At 34.0% G+C, this 23,019-nt stretch overlaps 1 protein-coding gene across 3 annotated transcripts in view; it reads left to right on the forward strand.

Moving 5' to 3' along the window:
- Positions 1–23,019, forward strand: part of LOC111000432 (calcium uptake protein 3, mitochondrial) — a 70,259-nt gene that overhangs the window by 43,022 nt on the left and 4,218 nt on the right. Inside the window, exons 2-9 of one of the 3 annotated variants that reach the window (XM_045631207.1) lie at positions 14,657–14,798; positions 15,318–15,428; positions 16,000–16,047; positions 16,755–16,837; positions 17,600–17,665; positions 18,462–18,530; positions 19,887–20,057; positions 20,495–20,609. In XM_045631207.1, coding sequence (XP_045487163.1) covers positions 14,657–14,798; positions 15,318–15,428; positions 16,000–16,047; positions 16,755–16,837; positions 17,600–17,665; positions 18,462–18,530; positions 19,887–20,057; positions 20,495–20,609 — 805 coding nt within the window. The remainder of the gene's footprint in view (positions 1–14,656; positions 14,799–15,317; positions 15,429–15,999; positions 16,048–16,754; positions 16,838–17,599; positions 17,666–18,461; positions 18,531–19,886; positions 20,058–20,494; positions 20,610–23,019) is intronic. The other 2 variants (XM_045631208.1, XM_045631209.1) reach the window with 2 other exon arrangements.

Here is a 23,019-nt window from a genome sequence, read left to right on the forward strand (position 1 = left end):
TTTCTCTTCAAAATTATCTGTCATGGGTAACCTGACCTGGTACCGTCCGTCTTCGAGTCTTTTTGTTGTTTGCTTGTAAAAGTCAATACAATATTGATCATCTGTGGACATTGAAGACTCCTCCGTTATACCCTCGATCTCCCAAAATTGTTTCAGGTCTTCGAAGTTGCTGAGTACAACGTTGCAGTGAAATGATTGGGGCATGTTTCCGCAGAGAATCCAGCCAAGGCGCGTCTGTTGTGCTATTGGTTGTGATTGATTTTCGCCCTTGACTATTCCGCTTAAGATTATAGATGCGTAGACATCCGCTCCGAATAGTAGATCGATTGGTCTGCTTATATTATAATTAGGGTCCGCTAATTTTATGTTATCTAAATATGGTAGAAACGGTCTATCGAAGCTGTGAGTCGGCAAGCTTTTGATTAAGTTGTTAATAATTAAAACTTCGGTTTCGAATGAGTAATCATCGTTTACAGACGTGCACTTAATAGTGAGCATGCCTTTGCAATTGTTTTGCTTTTGACCGACTCCAAAGATAGAGCCGTTGCATTTTTGCCGTTGTAAACCTAATGATTGAGCCGCCTTTTCTGAAATTAATGATATCTGGGATCCTTGGTCAATCAAGACCCTCATTGTTTGCTGTGAACCATCGATTGCCGTGATTTTGACTTCTGCGGTTGCTAAGAGTACTTCGGTTGCCTTTCCCACGGGTGAATGGGGCTTAGTTGCCGCGTTGCTATTTTGTTGAGCGTGAGACTTCGAAGTACTTGCGGTTGATATGGTTGATTTTTGCTTGCTAAAGGCGTCATGTAACAGGCTGTTATGATTTTCATTACAAGTACGACATCGTTTTATTGAATAACATTTATTATTTTTATGAGAATACAAACAGTTTGCGCAAAGTTGCAACTTTTGTACGGTTTTTAGTTTCAATTCGCATGGCAGTTGCAAGAAATTATTGCATTGGAATATTCCGTGTTCCTGGGAACATAATGGACATTTGATACCTGTAGATACATGAAGCGCTTTCATGATGGGACGCGGTGGGAAAACTTTGTTTGTTGATTGATGTTCAAAATGCTGTTTTCGATTTTGATTTTGATAATAAGTTTGTTGGGCCCCTTGATTTGTTTTTTGAGTCGAAAAGTCTTGTTTTCTGCGAGACGATTCTAGGGTAGTGAATTTCAATTCTAAGAAGTCGATAAACTCTCGTAAAATAGGTAATTCACGGGGATTTTTGACTGATTCAATGTAACCTGCATGGGTCTCTGTGTCGAGTTTTTGTGATAAAATATGAACTATGACGGGGTCCCATGTGCTTATGTTGACACCTAGGTTCTTTATAGCATTAAGTACCTCGACTACTGTATCGTGCATCCTTTTGATCTGAATCAATGACTGCTGCTGCATGGTTGGGAGACTGAACAGGATATTCATGTGTGATGTGAATATTAATCTTTGATTATTATACCTGTTATTTAGAATTTCCCAACATATAGTGTAGTTTTCGGAACTGATTTGTAGGTGACGAATCAAATTTTCGGCTTCACCTTTTACCTTGCTTTTCAAAAACTGCATTTTTTGTGCGTTAGATAAGGACGGGTTGCGGTCGATTGTTTCTAGGAAAAGGTCCTTGAATGAGGTCCAGTGCTGATAGTTACCCGTAAAAACGGGAATATCCATTTTGGGCGTAGAATATTCGCGATGTGCAACGGACCATAATTTGCTGTTGATTGATTTGATGTGCTCGTTGTATATTCGTTCATTCTTAGAAAATACGTTTTGATATACCTCATCTTCACCTTCTTGGTACATGTCGATCTCCCAGTGAAGAGAGTCGATAGCTGACCAGCGCTGCTGTAATGATTTTAGGGTGTATTCAAACTCCCACTTTTCGGACATGCTACTTAAATCTATGTTACTTATTGTCCTCTCGAATGCCTTAAAATTCGAGATCTGCTTTCTAAGAAGCTCCCGAAGTTTCTCGTTCGTTTTCGGGGGTTCTGCTTGGTGTGCTGTTGCGTCTGGAGTCACAATGGTTACTGCTGGCTTATTACCTGATAGTGGAGAGGCTGCCCGATCCCTTACACCAGAAGTAGATGCCTTTATTGACTTAGGATGTTGAACAGAACCTCTTGTTTGTATCTGGTGGATCAATTCCTTCGTGGATTCATATAAAGTTGTTGCCAATTGATATTCGGAATTGATGATGTACGGATGCTGTCTTATTTCTTCATAGGCACACAACTGTATATGATTTCGTTGAAAGTCAGACCACAGATCTTCCAGATTAGCTAACTTACGTTTAGCATAGTCCGGTAGCGACTTTCTTTCCGCGGAGTCTTTTTTGATATTTCTTTGTAACGACTCGAGAGCCTCATATGTTGTTTTTTGATTTTGAATAAGATTATCGAGTTCCATGCTGAATTAAAAAGTAATATGGAAAGATCTCACTTGATATGCTGCTACTGTAGTGCTGTTGCTCGAACCCACGCGGTGCTGTCAATGCTGTATGCTGCTGCTGTATGCTGCTGCTGTATGCTGCTGCGTAGCAAGCCTGCCTGGCTCGCACACAGAAAGTGATGCTGTTGTGTGAGTAGCCTGCCTGGCCACCTCACGAATGCTGATGCTGCTATGCTATGCAACTGATGTATGCTGTGATATATGCTGTGTGGGAGCTGGTACAGCTCACCGCACTTGATGATTTAATGCAATGGTGCTAGCACTTCGTACACACGAAACTTTCACGAAAACTCGCGTTTCAGGTCCCGCCTGTACGTAAGCTCGAAGGACCAAAAATGTTCGGGCTGCTGCCGAACACTTTAATGATAATTAAATAAAAGATTGCTTTGCTCTTAAAAACTAATGTAATGAGTGATCGCGGTGATGGTTGATGACACACTGATGTATAAAGAAAAGCGTCGCTCGCAGGCGGCGAACTATATGTACTTATGCTAATTACAGTGTTCGGTTACTTTCCGAACACATATTATCTAGATACATTAGGGGCATACAATGATGTAGCTCTGAACTTTAGTTCTACAAAACTAAGTATCTTCAGTAGTTACAACAGATCTTGATTGAACTGGTTTTACTTAAAATTAATAAGTTATTTTGTTGATTTGCCTTATAGGTGTGTATATTTTAAGCTAGTGTTTATGAAGCTAACAAAAAATAAAATATGTTTATCATGGAACACCAGATCGGCAGGTATCACTGCCGGTACCACGTCATTAAATTTGGACCTGCAGGCATCTCTACTCATCAGCAAACTTAGTTTACTTTTATGTAAATAAATTAGTAATAAGATGAGACGCTTAGACATTGTATATATGTATAGCAAAATAAACAATAACAAGTAAATAATTGATGTAATTTGCAGAAACAATTAAACCAAATAAATAAAATTAAATGTTCGTTCACGTCTCGAAGCAATAAGCTGTGATTAACGATTGCACTCGCACTGCTTAACCACCCCGTGATCCAATACTAACATTAGCAAGGTCTTGCACGTTTATACCACAGTTTACTGGGTAATAGTGATAAAGAATCCTACAAACATGGCGATGGCATTTATAAGCCTCTGCCTGATTGATCATGATCACAATTTGAAAGAACAAAGAGAAATTACAGCATTTATGTAGTTTGTAGTATCTGTAATTAGTGAAATAAAAACATCTTACAAATTATATCTTATATATAAAATTCTCGTGTCGCGGTGTTTGTGGTTAAACTCCTCCGAAACGGCTTTCCCGATTTACATGAAATTTTGTGTGCATATTGCGTAGGTCTGAGAATCGGACAACATCTATTTTTCATCCCCCTAAATGTTAAGAGTAGTCCATCCCTATATAATTTGTTTTTAATTTATTAGATAAATTTTTATTTTTTTTATCAACTGTATCAACAGCATTAAAAAATACATACAACCCTAAATTTGCAACCCTCTACGATCAACACCTATTTATATTATAAATTATATACATGGCAAAACGATGTTTGCCAGGTCAGCTAGTCTCATATAAAAAAAGTCGAACGACTTCAATCGTATGACTCTTTCTGAGCATTTTCTCAGCATTTTCTGATTATTTTCGGCATCATATGAGTGATCTCCGTCTTTGAATCGTAATTCTTGTCTGGATCAGGTGTCTATGAATTCTTTACCATTTACCCTTTTCCACGGTAAACTAGTATCGATGTACTATGTTTAAACGTCAGCACACGACTTTAATGGCCGGCCATTTGTTACCATAACGGCATTAGGCCCAGAACACGGTTATCCAGTGTAGTTATAATTTATTTATGGCGACGTGTTTTATGACCTTAATTTGCGGCGATTCGCCTAACGAGATCTTGTCAAGTGTCGATTATAGCTATCTTGACGCGTATTAAATGATTGACTGTAATTTTCTGTTTACTGTGTCGAATGGATCGGCGGTAATGCGAGGTGATTTTTCATATGTTCTTGATAGTTTAATGTTTAATAATGTATGTATGTGACTCAGAATTCAAGGGAAGTAATTATGTTTATGCTGCTTTTAATAATTGCTGTTTCTTGTTCTTGAATAATCTTCACTTGACAATACTATTAAATCACCTGCGAGCCCCGTTATACTAAAGGTACGTATCAGGTAGTTTTCAAAATAAAATAATGGCGTGTCAAGAACGTAAAACGTATCAAGGAATGTCTTTATGACAAGTAGAATAAAAAGTATGTAATTCGAAATTCAAATTTTGGTCTTCGCTAATACCAAGTTAAACAATCAATAAACGATCTATTGCTAATTATAAGTGTAGGACACGATACAATTGAGACACGCTGGCATTTTCCCAGTGACCACCTAATAACTCTTTGATGTACTTTAAGCACCGACAGACGATCGTTTGGCATCCGTTTGGTGAAACCACAGCGTGTATACTTTTATTTTTTTATTTTATATTGACAACGATTGTTCATGTTAAACAGAATCGATGTAGCTGGATTTCAAAAGAAGTGTTCATTCCGTACATGGCAGAAAAAATTCATTAAAGTATCACCGTGTCTTAGAAGTTATTGTGTTTAGTGTACCCGAAAATCTCGGTTCAGAACCAGACATTGAACCTCCTTAACGAAACCGACTATATATATATAGCTATGACGCCCTCGTGATCTTACTGATCTATTACTACACTAATGTGTATAAGGAACTCGTGTCACATTGAACTACTGTATTGTAAATATACTATAGTAGTTTGTGAACGTGACAAGATATTTGGAATACACGTGTGCGAGTAAGCACCGTGGTTAACTATTGGAGTAGCGCCAGAAACAAAATTGGATGTGGCTAAAGTTACCAAAAATGACGAGGAAAACGCTATGAATGAAGTCGTATAAGGGAAGTTAAAAGCTTGATAGAGCATCGTAAATCGACATTGTCATTTTTAAGTCAATAAATGCCTTGTACCTACTCATTTCACAGTGGACACTTTTGTCATAACCAAAAATATTCCTATTTGCTATCGTTAATTTCTTTTAAAATCCCTCGTACGAACTCGAATTACCTGCATAATTCGCCAATGTTTCGGATTTTATCGAACTATGACATCCATTATCAGGATATTGAACTTTTCCACCTCAAAAAAAAGATGTCAAGAAGTACTTGAAGAAGCGGGAAGACTCTAATTTTGTTTAAGTAGTAATTTTAAATTCTGAACATTATTTGTTGTTTCAAACGTTAGGTTTCATTTAATAAGGTTACTTATAAATTAATTTTACAATGATGTGTGATTAAAGCTTTTCCGTGTAATAAACAATTTTTATATCCTTGCTTGTTTATATGATAAAGTCCATGGCAATACGCCTCATATTATAGAAATAAGCTCATCATAAACCATTGAGGCCTGATTAAAACCTTGACAAAACCTTGGTTACGATTTTATTAATTTGGCAATAACATTGTAACAAAAACTTACAGCCATGATTGTTACAATAAGCTGTAATATTATATTTGAAATATGTAGTAGTTTTGAGATAACATAAATCGTATTTATTATATACCAATTACAATTGTATGATATGTATAGGCTATATAGAGTTTTCAATAAACCCATTCATTGTAAATGTGCTTTCGTGTTCTCATGTCGTCCTACAAACTGTCACATGCCCAATAAATAACGTGAAACAGTTTAATTTGTCTTTGTAAATTCCTCCAGTGTTTAATGTCACAAAACTCTGGCGCCTACTTACACCTTATTACACAGTTTGCCGTTCATCACTCGGTTTCTTGTTATTCAAATTTTGGTAAAATAAATGAGCTTTTTATGGTTGGATTCGGCTGTTTTAGCGTCAAAGTGTGTTTCATATTAAACACTTTTTGATTTATATGTTACATTTGCATTCGTCTTTCTTTTTCATAACCAATTGGTTGTCCTTACTTATAAGTTTAGAAAATGAGCGTTTAAAATATAAGTAACTTTATTTACTAGTCTTGTTCTTAACTCGATTTTTTAGTAATATTATCTAGTCAATAAATAAAGTTGGAATTTACATACATACATACATATTACTAATTAGTTAAAAATTACTTTATTTTAGCATATTTTTCTATGGCACTAAACCAAGACTTTTAATCTAAAAGGGTATGACAGGTTAAATTTACATACATCTAATATCCGTCTAACCATTCACTACCTGTGTTACTATAGAAAATGTCAAACCGTACCATGTTATTGAAAATACTCCAGATTGACCTGACATCATGAAATACGGTTGTTTAAATCCAATAGTACATTTCTGTGTTTATTTTTATTTTTTAAGTCATGTAACATGGTGATCAGGAAACACGCTGATTTTAAAGTCAGCGCTGACATTAGAATATTTGTATCCCTAACACGATGATTGCAAAGGCGCATATTAAGTTTGAAGCAACGGTGTTTTGTACCTGGGCCATATGTTGCCCCATAACCGATACCATCCCCTTCGTGATTCTACTTTTAATTATAATAGGAAATAGATTTTTTAATACAGTTGCTCAAAAAGTTGCATATTGCAGGGACGTATAGCGTTCGGAAAGTGGGCTATTACACACTCGTGCTTTTTCTTTGCCATTCCCGCACTCGTGCGTTTTCTTTGCCAACTGTCAAAACAATGTGTATTAAAAAGAAAAAACCAACCACGAAGGTTTTATTCAAAAGATTCATAGAAGTTTTTATGATATATGATTTCTAAATATTATAATAATTGGATTCAATAAGTTCGGTTAGGTTTCTTTTCATTTCATATCAATTAAAAAAATATTAAAAAGAATTTTATAATATATGCAAATACGTATTTTTAAAAAGTTTACTAATAATTGGATTCAATAAGTTAGGTTAGGTTTATTTTATTTCATATCAATAAAAAAAATATTAAAAAGAAAAAACTAACCATGAAGTTTTTACTAAAAAAAATCACAGAAGTTTTTATGATTCATGCAAATATTTTAAAAAGAAGCAAATATTTTAAAAGAATTTGTTTCAATATCAGATTTAATGATTGGACTCAATGAGTTATATTTGGTTTTCTTTCAATAAAAATAGTCTATTCAAGAATTGGCTGTATGGGCCAAGTTCCCTTTGCCTACCCAGAATGGGTGAAGAAAAGAAAAAACAAGCTTTGCTCATATTCTTTGCGGTTGGCGCCATTTTCCAAAGATGTTCTTTCGAGTTGAGTTATTTGTTGCACAAAATGAGTAATTTCGACAATATTTTATTTGAATGAATACCACCCGAACGCAGTATAATTGCATAAAATGCTTCGGAGAACAATTTACCGGAAACATATAAGTCGCTACATATCTACGTGCAACGAATTTATTCCGTAGAGAGAATAGAAAAAAAGCAAATAGTTTAATTAAATTGCTTAATTTTTTCGCAACTGTATTAAAAATAGTCGTTCAGTACACGTGCGGAACCGTCATTGCAACTTGTCCCGACTGTCAACCCTCACCTTCGGCTGCGCCTCGGCTCGGGTAGACATTCGTCGGAACTCGTTGCAATGACAGGCTTTCCGCACTTGTAATGAAATATACTATATCCTAGTCGAAGGAAAAATCAAGGCTGTGGAGTGGTCGGGTAATTTGACTGTAGAAGAGGTGCTGAATCTAGCACCGGACAAGATACCCTGAGATCCAGTTATGCAGAGGCACGCAAAGAAAATAAGATATTCAAGAAATTCTATTGGTAAACTCAAAAGGGATTATTACACTGCCGGCGTTGAGAATTACACACGTATCGACTCGGTATACCCTTAAATAACTTTGAAATACAGTAAGCGTCATTAAACATATCGTATTTTTACTAATATACAAATGTTTCTACAATAGGGACTTTAAAGCTGTCTGAAGCAGATTTATTGCGGTCCCCATGTAGCTCCGATTACAAACGAAAGTTAAAAGTGCGTGATGTACGCGATCGTGGTACACGATCGGGTAACAGAAAAAAACTTGTCATTGCATTTCTAAAGGTTTATAGTATGGACAAAAGACAATTGAATTTACACTATAATGCAAGCTTTCTATTTCACATACTTTACATTTAAATACGTTTATATTTCTATAATGTCTCTTTTTTGGCGAAGACCTCCTCGAATCCCGCCATTTCTGCTACTGCATGCCAGAGCATGCACAGAAAGCTGGTCTATCCACCTTCTAAAATGTCTTCCTCTTTTCCGTCTTATTGTACCTTGGTTTAATCATGTGTGAATTAACACAATAGGCTTAATTTATTAAACAAAGCAATAGGCGGTGTTGGTGGTTTGCAACTTAACGTTCGGAAGTCAATGCAATTTTTTTTCTTATTACGTAAATGTTACTGTGTGCTTCTGAAGAAACTGGCAATTACTTAGATCCAATAATTCACATTTCAGGCATAAACTGTGTGGCTTTAAAGCTGTTCATAACAAAACTTTCAGTATGCCTGGAAGAGATCGCTTGTTAGCGATAAGGCCACCCGTTGCATCCCTTGTAATTTTTATGTATTGTGTAATTTGTGTTTCTTTGCAACGAAGTTTGAATAAATAGATATAAATAAAAAATGTACATAATTTACGTACTATGAACCTGAAAGTTTATTAAGTTAGGTTATTAGCAACGAGATAGATAAGGACAATCCATAGCTTATAGAGATGTATAGTACTGTTTCTTAAGACGGAAGAAAGAATGTAAGTTGAAATTGTCGCCATGCTAATTAAAACCGTGATTTATAAACTTATTATAAATTTAAAAAGATATCGTATATTTAAAAGATCTTAATGGTCATCGGGATTGATTTAAAGCTAATATCAGGTGTTATTTCGTAATTTAAAAGTATCTTAATGGACTTTACTCTCCCAAATTAAATTTAATCGTAATTAGGGAGTTAATGGTGCCTTTGGTTGCGTATCGACACATATTTTTACATTACAGTATCTGGTTATGTACGCGTTAATGCTTTAAGAAGTTAGAAGTGCGCTTTTGAAGTGGATCTAGGCCTGCGTAGAGTTGCCAGATTTCCACGTGTGTATTTAGTTTGATTGATTATTCGAATTCCTAACTTTCGTACTAGCAACTTACTGACGTGAGACTGAAATTATCGTGATTCATGTACACTTTTTATTTTTCATGTATCCTTTTTGAGTTTAGTTTATTTTTGATTTTGTTAAGTTTTGTCTTAATAACATGTTATATATATTTTAGCACTTCTTGCTTACCTTATCACATTTTTTTCTCACCGTGGTAGCCTGGAAGAGATCGCTCGAAAGCGATAAGGCCGCCAGTTGTCCTCCTTTACATCTAATTTTGTTCAATTATTATATTGTAATCCAAAATTTATTAATGCTTATAAATATATATTGTTTTTATGTAATATAGTCATAAAAAGTTTTTAAACCATGCCCTGCAAAACTGCTTACGGAGTTTGACTGCAGGTAACTCGCTTTATATATACATAGTTTATAAATTATTAAATTGGGTTATTATTTATGCATTAGTTGGTCAAGTGGAGTTATAAACGGTAACAATTTTGTTTTTCCGGGAATCGAATGTACTACCTCCAGTGACCCACTAATAAGCCTTAGTAACTCAGTTTATTTATTTACAAGTATCTTTATAATGAATAACGTTTGAAATCTGGAGTGTAGAAAGCCTAACGGGTATCATTAAAACTAAACAATTTCTCTCAATCTTCGTCTGTCATTATTGACTTCTCCAATGAATTATATAAACTCCCAATACAAAATGTATAGCAGGATGTCAGTGCTTTTATATGTAAGAGAAATTAATCATATCCTAGTCCAACTTTCCGCTATTCATCTTCAATTGCTAAGCGATACTACCTGCCCTGTTTGGCGCAAGTAGATATTTATTAATAAATGTTAAATAAAATGAAACTAAGATGACTTTTTTCATGTCTACCAAAATTGACTGTATGATTAAGTAATATGATAATAGTATTTTGTAAAGGCCTCCTTCAAAGAATGTAATTTTTCTGTTACTCAAGCCACCTGGAGCCAGTATGGGCAGTAGCTGCTAAATATATTTTATCTGGATGTTGAGTCGTCTGAAGAGAAAGAGGGGAAATTTTTCCCGAGTGTCGAGAATCGATAGTGTTTGTGAAACAAATACAGATAATGTATTTTACCCCAATATGGTTTACAGGGCTGTACACACAGACTTCTGTAAATATTATGGATAGGTAGGGTTACGCAAATAATTTATGTCCAACTTGTTGCGATGAAGCCGTCTCGTGTCATTGCTTTATGAAATACTAACAGTATTCAATGTTGTTGAACGCCGGTCTATATAAGCTTCAAATGCCTATCTAAACTTGTATTAAATGGCTTAATACATACGAATTTAGTATCGGCTAAACTTTTTAATACATTTTTCCTATTACAATGGATATTGTAGACGATATCCCAATAGATAAAGTTGCCCTACTGGCTAAGTTGGCGTATGACTTATCGTTTCACCGTGGAGTTCAGTATTATATATATCAGTTGCACCGTGCAACGCCTTGTGTAATCATGGGCGCGCAGACGCTTCAACGGGGCAACAGGGGTTCATGCGTCTAAAAGAAGGGACCCGACCTACCCCAGCTCAAATCAGGGCGAATTGGCCGAAATGACCCTTGCTGTACCATAGTCCACATCATTCGTGGCCATAGCGGACTGTGATTTCAACGGCTGCTCGTGTGGCGGGATACGGACAAGGCTTACCGTGTCCTGCCTCGGACGATTGCTGGTGGTGCCGTGGAGTTTTAGTGGGACATAATGCTTCGCGAGGCAATTCTTCCGTAGGTAGGTTATGCGTTAAGCTGTCGTAGGTTCGAACCCCGACTGAGTACCATTTCTCTTTGTACTAGCAATTTCAGGTAGAAAAACCCTGTTATAGAGGATCTGAAGGCAAGAACAAGAGTTGTATTGCCACTTTATCCTATTAGAGATTATTATCCTGGTTGTAAAAAATCAATATATTAATATACACATCTCTCATGTATAAGACAAACGCTTCGATTATATAAGTAAATTTTTCTATAAACACCATTTCTTTAAATCGAAAATAATTAAAACGGTTTCTGGGGCGTTATAACTACCTAATGTTGTCTATAAACATGTTAGTTATCAAAATGTCTACATTTATTGTGTACATTTAAATTGTAATTAACCTTCAAAACTTTCCAATTTGGACACGGTTATAATGAACATTCCCGACATTACAACAACACCGGTAGCAATAAACGGGTGTAGATAAATGTCCGGGTGCACATGATGTATGGACGCCGATCGGCGATTATCGTTATTCATAAATGTGAGAAAATTATTTAATAAAACCTGCTTGAGTACTTAGATTAATTATGCAAGAGTGATGCATTTTAATGGGGTTCACAGTTTAAAAAATATATATTACAAAGCCGGGTTATTGTGAGTACTATATGGAATTATTTGTTGTCCTGTTCTATCATATATAAAAATAATATGTGTCGTTCAATAACATAAGTAGATTAACTATAATGAATCCTCCCCTCCCCTTCCTCTCATCAGCAAAAGTAAACAAAGCATTAAAAAAATACTACATAAACTTTTTTGTAGGAATCCTCGAAAATGCATTTCGTTTTCAAGCATAGGCAATATGTGTAATATGTGTAAAAACGTAAATAATGACTATTGACGTAATCACGAAATAAGAATATCAAACACACACACACACACACATCCTATAGGCTAAAATACTTCAACGGTAATTTATGTACAACATAAGCAACCCTATTTACGTCCCTACGTAGTTCCTCCCTAGAAGGGAATGGCCATGCCATAAGCAAATCAATATTTAAAAGAATTATTATTTTGTAAATCATTCAAATCAGTAAATTAAAAATTATTTAAATCATATAATAGTGAACTTGTAAATATAAAATAAAAATTTAAGTTTTTTATCTACGTATGGTTTTCAATTTTTAATAATTAAATTATATGTACAAAGAGTCTTAATTTCCTCAGTAAAAATTATTTATTTCTTTTTTAGCCACAGTTATTATTTGTTATGTCTGGTATAATAATAAACAGAAATAGTATATTGTATTCGAATAAATCTCGGCATCCGAGAATCTTGTTCTGTGTCATCTCCTTGCAATTGCTAGATATTTTTGGGTCTGGGCCCGCGTTGGGAGGATATATTCAGAATTTTTACATCAGCGTCAACGGGCTTGGAACGCCACTAAAAGCTGTATATTTTTTATACGTGGGTAATAGAAGATAGCCATAAAACATTGACAATTAATTACCACGTGTGCCACGGCGGCTAATTAAATGAAACCTTTTTAAATTTATCACCTACCCTCAGGGTGGCTAATTTATCGCTATATTTGTGACAAAACGCCTGTTCGGCCGCACAGTTCAAACGCGATTTTATTACGCTGATTTAGTATCGTTATAACGTTTTTTGTAAGATTGATGGGATTCTGTGGTAGGAACAATGATTCCTACTTAGAAATTTGTTAAGTGTTTTATAGCAGTAGGACAAAGATCTTCTGTTTATCTGTTATTATCGTAAATTTTTATATTTTTAAAGAGGTTTTTATTTGATAAACATACAGCATATGCAATTATATACTAAAATATATGCTAACAAGTACCTAAGTTGAAATGCTTTGATATCTTTTATTTATCAACTTGACTGCCTCTGTAGATAAAGTTAAAAAACTCGTAGAATATAAGTGTGGTTTAGGTTTCCGACGAAACGGTTTTTTCCTGAATGAAATTTATCAAAAAACCAAAACCTATCTGTTTAGAGCAACGAACGGGACTAATCAATATGATACATTTATGGATAGCTAAATACATATTGTTTTCGAATGTATAACACAAATATAGTGGATTTCAGTTTTTATTATATAGTCTATTTTAATCACGTATTGCAAACGGCAAATGGTTACAAGTAATGCGATACGCGGAACCGCAGTCTGCGTTCCGTAGCTAAAATAAAATTCGGAAGGAAAGTCATTATGGTTGGCTATTTGTAGAGTTTTGCGGTCACGCATATGTGTCGGTTTTGATAAAGCAGCTGTAGCCTATAAAAACAATGGCGCTACAACCTCCCCAGTACCAGCTTCTTCTGCCTTGCCGCTTCTAACTTGCCGCTTGCTTGAATACAATGCTGTCGTCACGGTGCTTTCACGTTACATGGTGCACGTGCACGTGACAAAAAGTACATTGGTGCACAGCCATCTTAGCCTACTTAAAACGTTCGATTTTCAATTCTTAGACAATAAACACTACCTCGCTTGTACTCGTATTTTAACTCTTAACAAAGTTAGCAAATGTATCTTACGATATACAATACGATACTCAATATTATTTTAGATTACTAAATGTAACTTTAGTTATAAGAAGCAACAAGGCATCATAATATTCAATTATAAGGTTTTCCTAATGCCCTGTAAACAGTATTGAATTATAAACCAAATATACGAATTTCATAACAAACTTGGGATGTTTAATGTTAATCACTAGATCCGTATATAGGATATTATAATAATAGTTGACGCCTTCCGTGTGCATACGTGTTATTTAATTAGTTTACGAGTAACTCGATCGGTTATTGGCTTAGTGTCTATGCGTCTTTGTATGGGTCAGGTATTTTGTAATAAGGCAAACTGAGTGCCAAGTGCACACCATGATAGTCGTGGTTTTATATTGATCCTTGGACCGAATCACCCAAAACTACTGAAATTGGAGGCTAAATTACTTACGTATACGAACCAGGCACACTGAAGATCTATTTCCGTTTTAAGATCTGACAGACATGTCTATGACGTGTGATCTTTTGGGCGCTGTAATTAAATGTCACTTGAGATCTCCTAAAAAGTGTGTTCTAGGGCTTTAGAGAAAAATATTCGGCGTTACACTGTGGAAAATTGCATACAAATTGTATTGCTGTCAGTGGCGATGTCTATCATAAAATTTTAAGGCCAATTTTTTTTTATAAATCTTTATTTTGCAATCAGTCAGCAAAACTATGAGCAGCTGTTAGGTATTCAGAGCAAAATCTCCATCGACACTGCTACACTCTGTCGACCGTGTCTATCAAGACTTAGGATTTGTCGCAAAGGCCAAATAGATAGAGATTGATGATAAATATAATATATAATCCATTAATTTCAGCAACCCGATGAACTGGTTAAATCGGTGAAATTGACGTCTCGGGAACGACGGTTCATCAAATTTGCGAGTGTCGAGTATGGAGGACAGCTTTATATGACCCCTCAGGATTTTTTGGAGTCGGTGGTCGAGCAGGAACCTCGCCGTAAGTCCTTACATATAAAACACTTATGTCACCTGGCCGTATCTATATAATTTGTGCGGTTGCCACAAATTTGGTTTGATTGTATTAGTTGTTATTGTTGAAGAAAGAAATTCATTTTACGTCTTGACCTCAGATTGCATCCATTTATTCATTTAATAAACAAGCAGGTGATCTGCATATAAATCTGTGATCTCTACGCAATTTTTATTACATTTGTAAAACAACATTTTTAATAAATGTTCTATCACGTGTCTTTTAAAAATATCGCAGATTTCTTCAAACATTTACGCAATGAACTTTGAAATAAGAATCTCGTCAAAAGCAATACTTTGAAAAACTCTCGCAATGAAAGCGTTCACAAACGTGAACTGTTTTTCATTTGTTTTATACAAATTATACTCCTAATTTCCGAGTCATCAGTATTAAACATATACGTTCTCAGTATTCTCAAACTCACCTTCCAAGTATTACCTATTAGTTACCAGTATGAGTACTTAGAACCCTGTTACCTGTCGACAGCTCGCCTAAAACGACGCGTGCTCAGCGCTAAAGAGATTGAACAGCTGCGCGACTCAACACCGCAACTGAAACGGGGCTCGTCACAAATGTTTCGCAATATGAGAGATAAAGGTACTTTAGAGTATTTATGCTTTGTAAATGTTTAGACATAAAACTATACTCTTACCGCCTCTATAGCTTAGTATAGGACATGGTGCCCTCGGGTTTTCCTTGCTTCGTCAAAATCTCAATGAGACGGGAAAATTAAGAGTTATTTATTACTATAACAAATTAAAAAGTAAGTGACTCGTATTTCTCTTGTAAGGTGGATTACCCCTAACATGGGTCATTGCAATGTATCAATGTATTCAATTTGGATTAATATACTTTAAAGCTAATAAATTCATATAATGTAAGGGCAATATTGTCACTAACACATTAATTACCATATGGTCTTGTCTGCTTGAATAAATAATTAAATAATGTAATTATTATTGATTATTATAAAATATAAGTATCGTATCGTCTTGGGCTTTTAGGTATATTTTGTACCTTCTTCTGGAAAAGTGAATATCCATTTGGAAAAATTTCAAACCAATTTTATTTACCATTTCTCTATGGAAATTAGCGTTGATGTATATAATATATAACCAGTATGTTTAGTTTTTAGTAGTTTTACTCAAATCATATTTAAATATTTCAGGAATTATTTCATACACGGAATACCTGTTTCTTCTCTCCATTTTGACAAGTAAGTTTCAGTTATGTTTAATTAACTCGAGTTTTAACTATAATTGTATACCATTGTATTGTATTCAATATTTTATATACTACTAGCAGACTCGGCCAAGCCTTGCTGTGGCTAAGGTTTTGATTATTTTACATAGTAGTAAACTATTCAAGGGAAACGCTAGGAGAACTTATTTGGAAGGAATAGCTTATGTGAAACGTTGGTACAATTCTAACAGCGCCATCTGTTAGAATTGTATCAAATAATAAACAAATATTTGCAATAAAATAAAATTGCGTCTTTATAGATCTAAGCTATCCTATCTTTTAAGTTGGATCAAACTGCTCCGGGTGTGCCAATTTAATTTAAAATTGTTGTTAAAAGTTTAGGAGTCCATTGCGGACAAACATCGTGACAGGAGATTTATAAATATTAAGATAAATGATTGATTATTCATCATTATCCATTTGCATATCTAGAAACACGAAGAGACCTCGCCGCGTTTCTTGAGAGGATCCATATGGCCCGATTACATTGCTAGGTACTATTCGAGCCCCTTATGCAGACTCGCATTTATGTGTTAACCCTGGAAAGTGTCCCACGACAAGGCTAAGAAATTCCTATTTGTCGTTTCGTTATGTTGAGTTAAGCTTAACTTCCAAAACATTTTGCTGAAACAAATATATTTTCTAATATTGTGTATTAATTTTCATAAATTTGTATTTCAGAGCCAGCATCCGGCTTCCAGATCGCCTTCAATATGTTCGATACTGATGGTAACCAAAGGGTGGATAAGAATGAGTTTCTAGTCGTAAGTTCTACGTCTCTATTCATACATTTTCCAGAACAAACATTCTATTACTTTAGATCAACGATATTGACAAGAATAATTTGTCATTTATTCATTAGATAGGAGATACACCTCGAACATAAAATTAAACATAGTTATTTAGGTAATTGAAAGAAAGAAAGAACTTTATTAGACACAATATACAGGAATATTTAGACAAAGTACAGTGCACTGGCCCCAAATCCCAGTTTCATATAATATGTGGCATGATGTTATTGTATATGTTATATAGTTGTATGGATGCATATTAATTTTTCGGAATTTTAATGACCCTACCTTCTATATATTTTGCAATAAGTTAGATTATTTAATTTTAAGAAATTATTTCTATTTTCTGTTTAATAAGGTAAACGGAACGTCATAATAAAATAATCTTAATTTTTATTATAATATAAAAATACCTCTCATATTTTCGTTGTTATAATATAGTATCTCCATTGCTGTAGTTTAAAAGTTTGGACAGACTATAGAGTAGTGAGCACTTTCTTTTCTATTTTATTTGTTATTAAGGCAAAGAAAATTAATAGATTAAAAAAAATACATTTCAATTTAAAGATTTTGAATTTGGAACTATAATTTAAAATTAATCTGTAAAAAAATTTGCCTTAGTAAAATAGCACTTAGTTTGATTTATATTTAATAAAGGTGCCGGAACCTCTTTATATAGCTGGGGTGACCATTTCTTTAGAAATTTATGTATTTCCCATGTTGCATGGTATTTAGATTCAACGGCTGCTCGGTGGTTCAGTGAGGGAGAGAAAAGATTTGGACATGTACACTCAACGAGCAGTGAGTTCGATATCGTTTGAAAATATTTATTGTGGATCGCTTCTGTTAAAAAATTCACAAAAAAAAAACAACTAAAAATGATTTTCAGTTTTAAGAAATTAAAAATGCGATCCATGATAAAAATATTTGTTTTGAGTTAAAATTGTGTCTTAACCACATCGTCGAATTACTGCTCTTAACATTACGACTTACAACAAATTTCTACAATTCTATTTTTACACGACGATTTTTTGACTGTTAAAGTTATCAGCAATTGTATAAGATCTAGACTTTGCATCAGTCGCGCCCAAGGAGTGTTTCATCGTTTTAAATTAATTTTCGTATGATCAACTCGTTTTTGACAAACGGGAGTCATTGTTCGACATTTGGCGCATCCACACAGATCGAGTAGCCTCACGAGGATTTTGCCGCGCGAAGCAATTCGGTTAGTGTGGACGTGCCTCGGCCGAGGCAAGCGCGCGCGATGTCGCGGGCGAGCCATCGAGTGTCGGCTTTTTGATTTGCTCGAGGGGGCCTCATTTGTTTACCTCACGCGACCGCCTAGCGATACGTTTCCTCGCGCTGAAATGTCTCGTGAGGCTGCTCGCTGTGTGGACTCCCTACGCCTAATGAATATTGCGCTATTCAGAGGCGTACCGTCAAAATCCAATGAATAATTGCTGATTCGAAGTGTGACTTTCTTTATGAAACAACGCTATGTACATAAACGCTTTATGTATTTTTAATTTATAATTTTGTAATTTGTAAATATATAACTTATATACAATTTATTTAAATATTATGTATGGCTTTGTAGCTGCTTTCTCTAGTTTCTGCGAACTCGGTCAAGAATAGAGAAGAGACGAAACCGGCTAAGTCTTCGATTGTAAGTTATAAGGAGTGTATTCGTGTTTGCTTTTAAAAGAAATAAGAAGAGGAAAACATAGATATAAAAAAATATTCTTGCCTTAATGTGCGAGTGCGGCCATTTGCATTATTCGTAAAATGTCCTATGTGAGCGTACGACTCTTTCCTGTGGTCGTTCGTTCACTCGCTCGTACGTTAAAGGAAAACCGGCAATTTCACCCAAAAAGCTGACGGTGTATGTCAGGCACGGAATATCACTTAATTCTCAATAAGAAAAACAAATTATCACCAAAACAAATACAGAAATGTAGGGCCCAGACCAGTGTTTTTTTTAAATAATTACAGAGAATATAATATCAGAAGCGATGGAAATTGTTCTCTATGGCATATTAAATAAAGATATAAATATTATATCGATAGTAAATTTTTATTGACTACATATATTGTCCTGTTTTGTTTGTTGTTGGAAAACTTTTGATTCTTTGATAATATATCCAATCTAGACAAATTTAGTTTTCCTGTCCTTATTTTGTTGCTCAGAATTGTTTGTGGTGGTTTACAACTAAATAACTAATTCAATTAATTACTTATAAACTAATCTCTCATTTGGTAATAATCATCTATAGCATTATGCTGAATTAAAAGACCATACTATTACAATAACGAGAGATTCCTCTCTTTTAAATAAACTTTTACGTGCAGTGTTTAATTAACATTTTATTTCTGTTATAAAATATGTAGATTAACCCATTATTTTATATTAATACTAACTTCGATAATTATAACGAATTAGCTAGGTATTTGTTAAATAGTAACGCAATGTACACTTATGAACGTCAAAAAAGAAATACTCATGAAATGCTTCTAATTTTACATTTACTGCCACACGCATTTTATTACAAAACTCAGTTTAATAACATTTTACTAATAACTGATTCTTTAACATAATAAATAATCAAGTTTTAGATTTAATTCAGGTAATACAATCGTATATATTTTTACTCCTTTTCTCAATTTATTATTTTCTTACTTTTTTCTCTTTGTACATTTTCTGATATTCAGTATACTATAATAGATATCCCTTTTTTTCTAAGTGTTATTTATTTCGTTCGAACCATGTTTTAACAATATTTACGATCTTGCTCATTAAAAATATAATATATTTCTTTTATGTCATAAAGGCATACTTATTATAAATTTATAGATAAACTAAAATATTCCTTTCAAAAACTAAAGTATTGTAAGCTTTCTTGTTAATGACAGATGTGTGTTACTGATACACTAAGCCTTCTCTGTCCAACAAACCAATTTGTTCAAAACAAATATGCAACGCGTGACTGACTCCAAAAATTTCAAGTACTCATAAAAATTTCAGATGGAAAAGATATTTAGTTTCGCTTGGCGTGACAAACGCGGGATTGCCGAGGAGGAGAAAGTGGAGAAGAATGGAGAAGAGAAGGGAAAAGAGGGCAAGGAGCCACAGGAAAATTACATCAATGACGATCAGGGACTTCAGAGGAGGCACAATGTGGACACGATGCTTCAGGTTTGTAGCTTATATTAATATTTCTTTTATAAATAAATCTAGTAATAAATTTACTTATTTGGAGTGACTTGGCTATTTATTTTTGATCTCGAGACCTCAAAGTAAATGAACGAGCAAGGATTCTAAATAATAAAAAAAAACATTTGATAGTATATAACTCTAGATGGTCTTGGCGTTATTCTTTTGTTTCTTTTGTATCACAAATTATTCTATCTATCTTTGTTTTAATTTAATTAAAGATATCGTAAAAGCTACATATATTTTATTATGTAAAAAAACTTGTGTCGACTAATTTATAATTAACTGTAGCTGCATTTGTAAAAATCAGTGGCGTTTTGCCTTTCCGATTTTCCTTCGCCTTCAGTCTATTGGTGTTGCCGTGATTCAAAAGAAGAAAAACCTTCTAAAAAGGTTCTAATACATTTCCAATGTTTCAGGTACATTTCTTCGGTAAGAAAGGCAACAACGATCTGAAGTTTGAAGGTTTTCGCCTGTTTATGGAGAATTTGCAGACGGAAGTGTTAGAGCTTGAATTCCACGAGTTTTCTAAAGGTACGTCTAGAAAAACGGTCTATCTTTCTTTCTAAAGGTAACATGCAAACATTGTCTATCTATTATGCTGAAATAATCGTTGCACATTTTTAAACATTAATTATATAAACGTATTTATCGTGTTCCCTTTTTGGACTTAGTAAAAATCTTAGAAATAAACTTTATTTGACTTTAAATACAATTTTAACTAAAAGGGAAAGCAACGCATCCAACTAGCTTAGGGCCAGTTTTTTGATCCGTAGTTAACTCAACTATTGGTCAAATATCGTTACTAATAGTTAAAATTCAGCAAAATGCGTTTTTTGATCCGTGGTAAGAGTTACTAATGGTCAAATATCTAACCATTAGTCAGAAAAGTTAACTACTCAGTGTAGGAAGGTTAAACAAGATGGCCGCTGGTTATTCATAAAGTAACAGCTGATTGTCACAGAAATCAAGCTATGATAAATACATTTATTATAAGAAAAAGCAAAAAATTAAGTAAATTGTGGTGGAAAGAGCATTTAGAGCGTGGAAAAGAAGGTTTCCCTGCATAGGGTCACAATTAAGGGTGGCTTTAAAAAATGTACCTACAGGCTATCATTGTTGTATATTGCATAATATATTTATATAAAAGAGGGAATATCTGCCGAAAGACGATGGAAATTCCACACTTTACCTTCCATAGCAGAGATTTAGCAGAGCATTAGAATCATTACTAGCTACAGAACCGCGGTAGTAAATGATGAAGTATATTAATAAATAATATTAAATTTATCATGTATTTAAAAGCCTATAATATTAACTCATATGTTACCTACATACTTGCAATGAACTACAGCTATACACTAGTTAGCGACCTAGGATATTCTTAAGGGCTTTCTATTACATATATGAGTTAGCTTCAATCTACTTTTTTACAAGAAATGTTAAATGAAACATGTGACTAGATTAATAAAATGTTTAATTATAACATAAATACAAACAATTTTTATTAAAAAAACAATACATGAAACCTTAAAGCAGCAATTTAATTCATATTTACTACCTAATTGTCTCTTCTTGCATTTCACTTGCATGGATTTTTGGCGGGCTTCAAATCAAATCATTTATTCCAATTAGACCACCTAAAACGGCACTTTTGAATAAAGATTATTCTAGTTGCCGCTTCCAAAAGGTAGTTTCATGTGGAGAAGAATGGGCAAGAAACTCCACAGTTAAGTTCTTTTTTTTTAAATAAAATTTAGAATATTTGTATACATAAGTTAAATAATTATATGTGAAGACTATGTACTCCTAAAATAATATCACTATACAGGTCTTTATTGTAGTTAGTAATACTAAAATAATGTGTTTGTAGTATTATACAACAAAAAATAATATGTAAATTTAGATCTGCAACCAATTGATTTTGTCAAGGCTCTATGATTATCCTATGAAGCAGGACCAGTTTATTTCACAGCATTCTTCTCTTGAATATAATCCTTTAATTTGGATTATACTTGTTTACAAATGTAAATTTTCACTTATTGCGGAGTTTTAATGTCACAGGGTATTTTATTGTAACTTTTAACCCAATATATACATAAATGATGTTTGAATTTTGGCTAATCTGAAAGATGGTTCAGCTACTTCATCTTTATTTCTAGTAATGAAATTATGTCTAACAGATTCGTAACAACAAAGTTTATAACTGTCTCTGACAGTTTTCTTTTGAAAAATAAAAATGGATTCAATGTCAGCAGCCCGACCCCACAGTAAAATCCCGTACGAGATTATGCTTCTTTGTGCAGCAAATGTTTTCGATTCTCTTCCTTAGCATAATTCGGCAAATCACGCTCTCCCTTTTTGTTTTTATAGATAGCTGGAGTGATCCATTTCTTTTCAGGTTATGACTGGGTAATCCTTGAGTAGCATCATCAATTTGGTGGTTTCTTTTTGAGCCAAGTTAGTACGGTCCCTTTAACAAAACATAAATGTATTATTTTTTTACGAAACACAAGATAAGCCGGAATAAATAACACGAAAATATGTTTGTACTTACTTGTTTGCCCGTTGGCTGCTTGCTGACATCGTTATTTATATATTTTAGTATCTTTATAGGTGTAAACCGTATTAAAACAGAGAAAAACAACTTTATTTATATTTTGATTAATTTGACACTTCAAACTTTTCAAGAACAAATAACGAATGAAGATGTCAAAAATGGATTTCATTCACTCAGTTTGTCTAGTGTTGTCATACAAAATAAATATTCCCCACAAATAAAAAACATTTTTATTGGGATGTCATTGTTCATTGCACTGGCAACAAATTGGCCAGTTGTTAAGTTTGACTATAGTTAAAATAGACATTGAAAAACGCATTTACGATTTTACTACTGGTTAGTCATTTAACTATAGTTAAAGTAACAAATGGTCATACCACTTTT

The sequence above is a fragment of the Pieris rapae genome, chromosome 14 (assembly GCF_905147795.1).
Source record: "Pieris rapae chromosome 14, ilPieRapa1.1, whole genome shotgun sequence".
Lineage (NCBI taxonomy): Eukaryota > Metazoa > Arthropoda > Insecta > Lepidoptera > Pieridae > Pieris > Pieris rapae.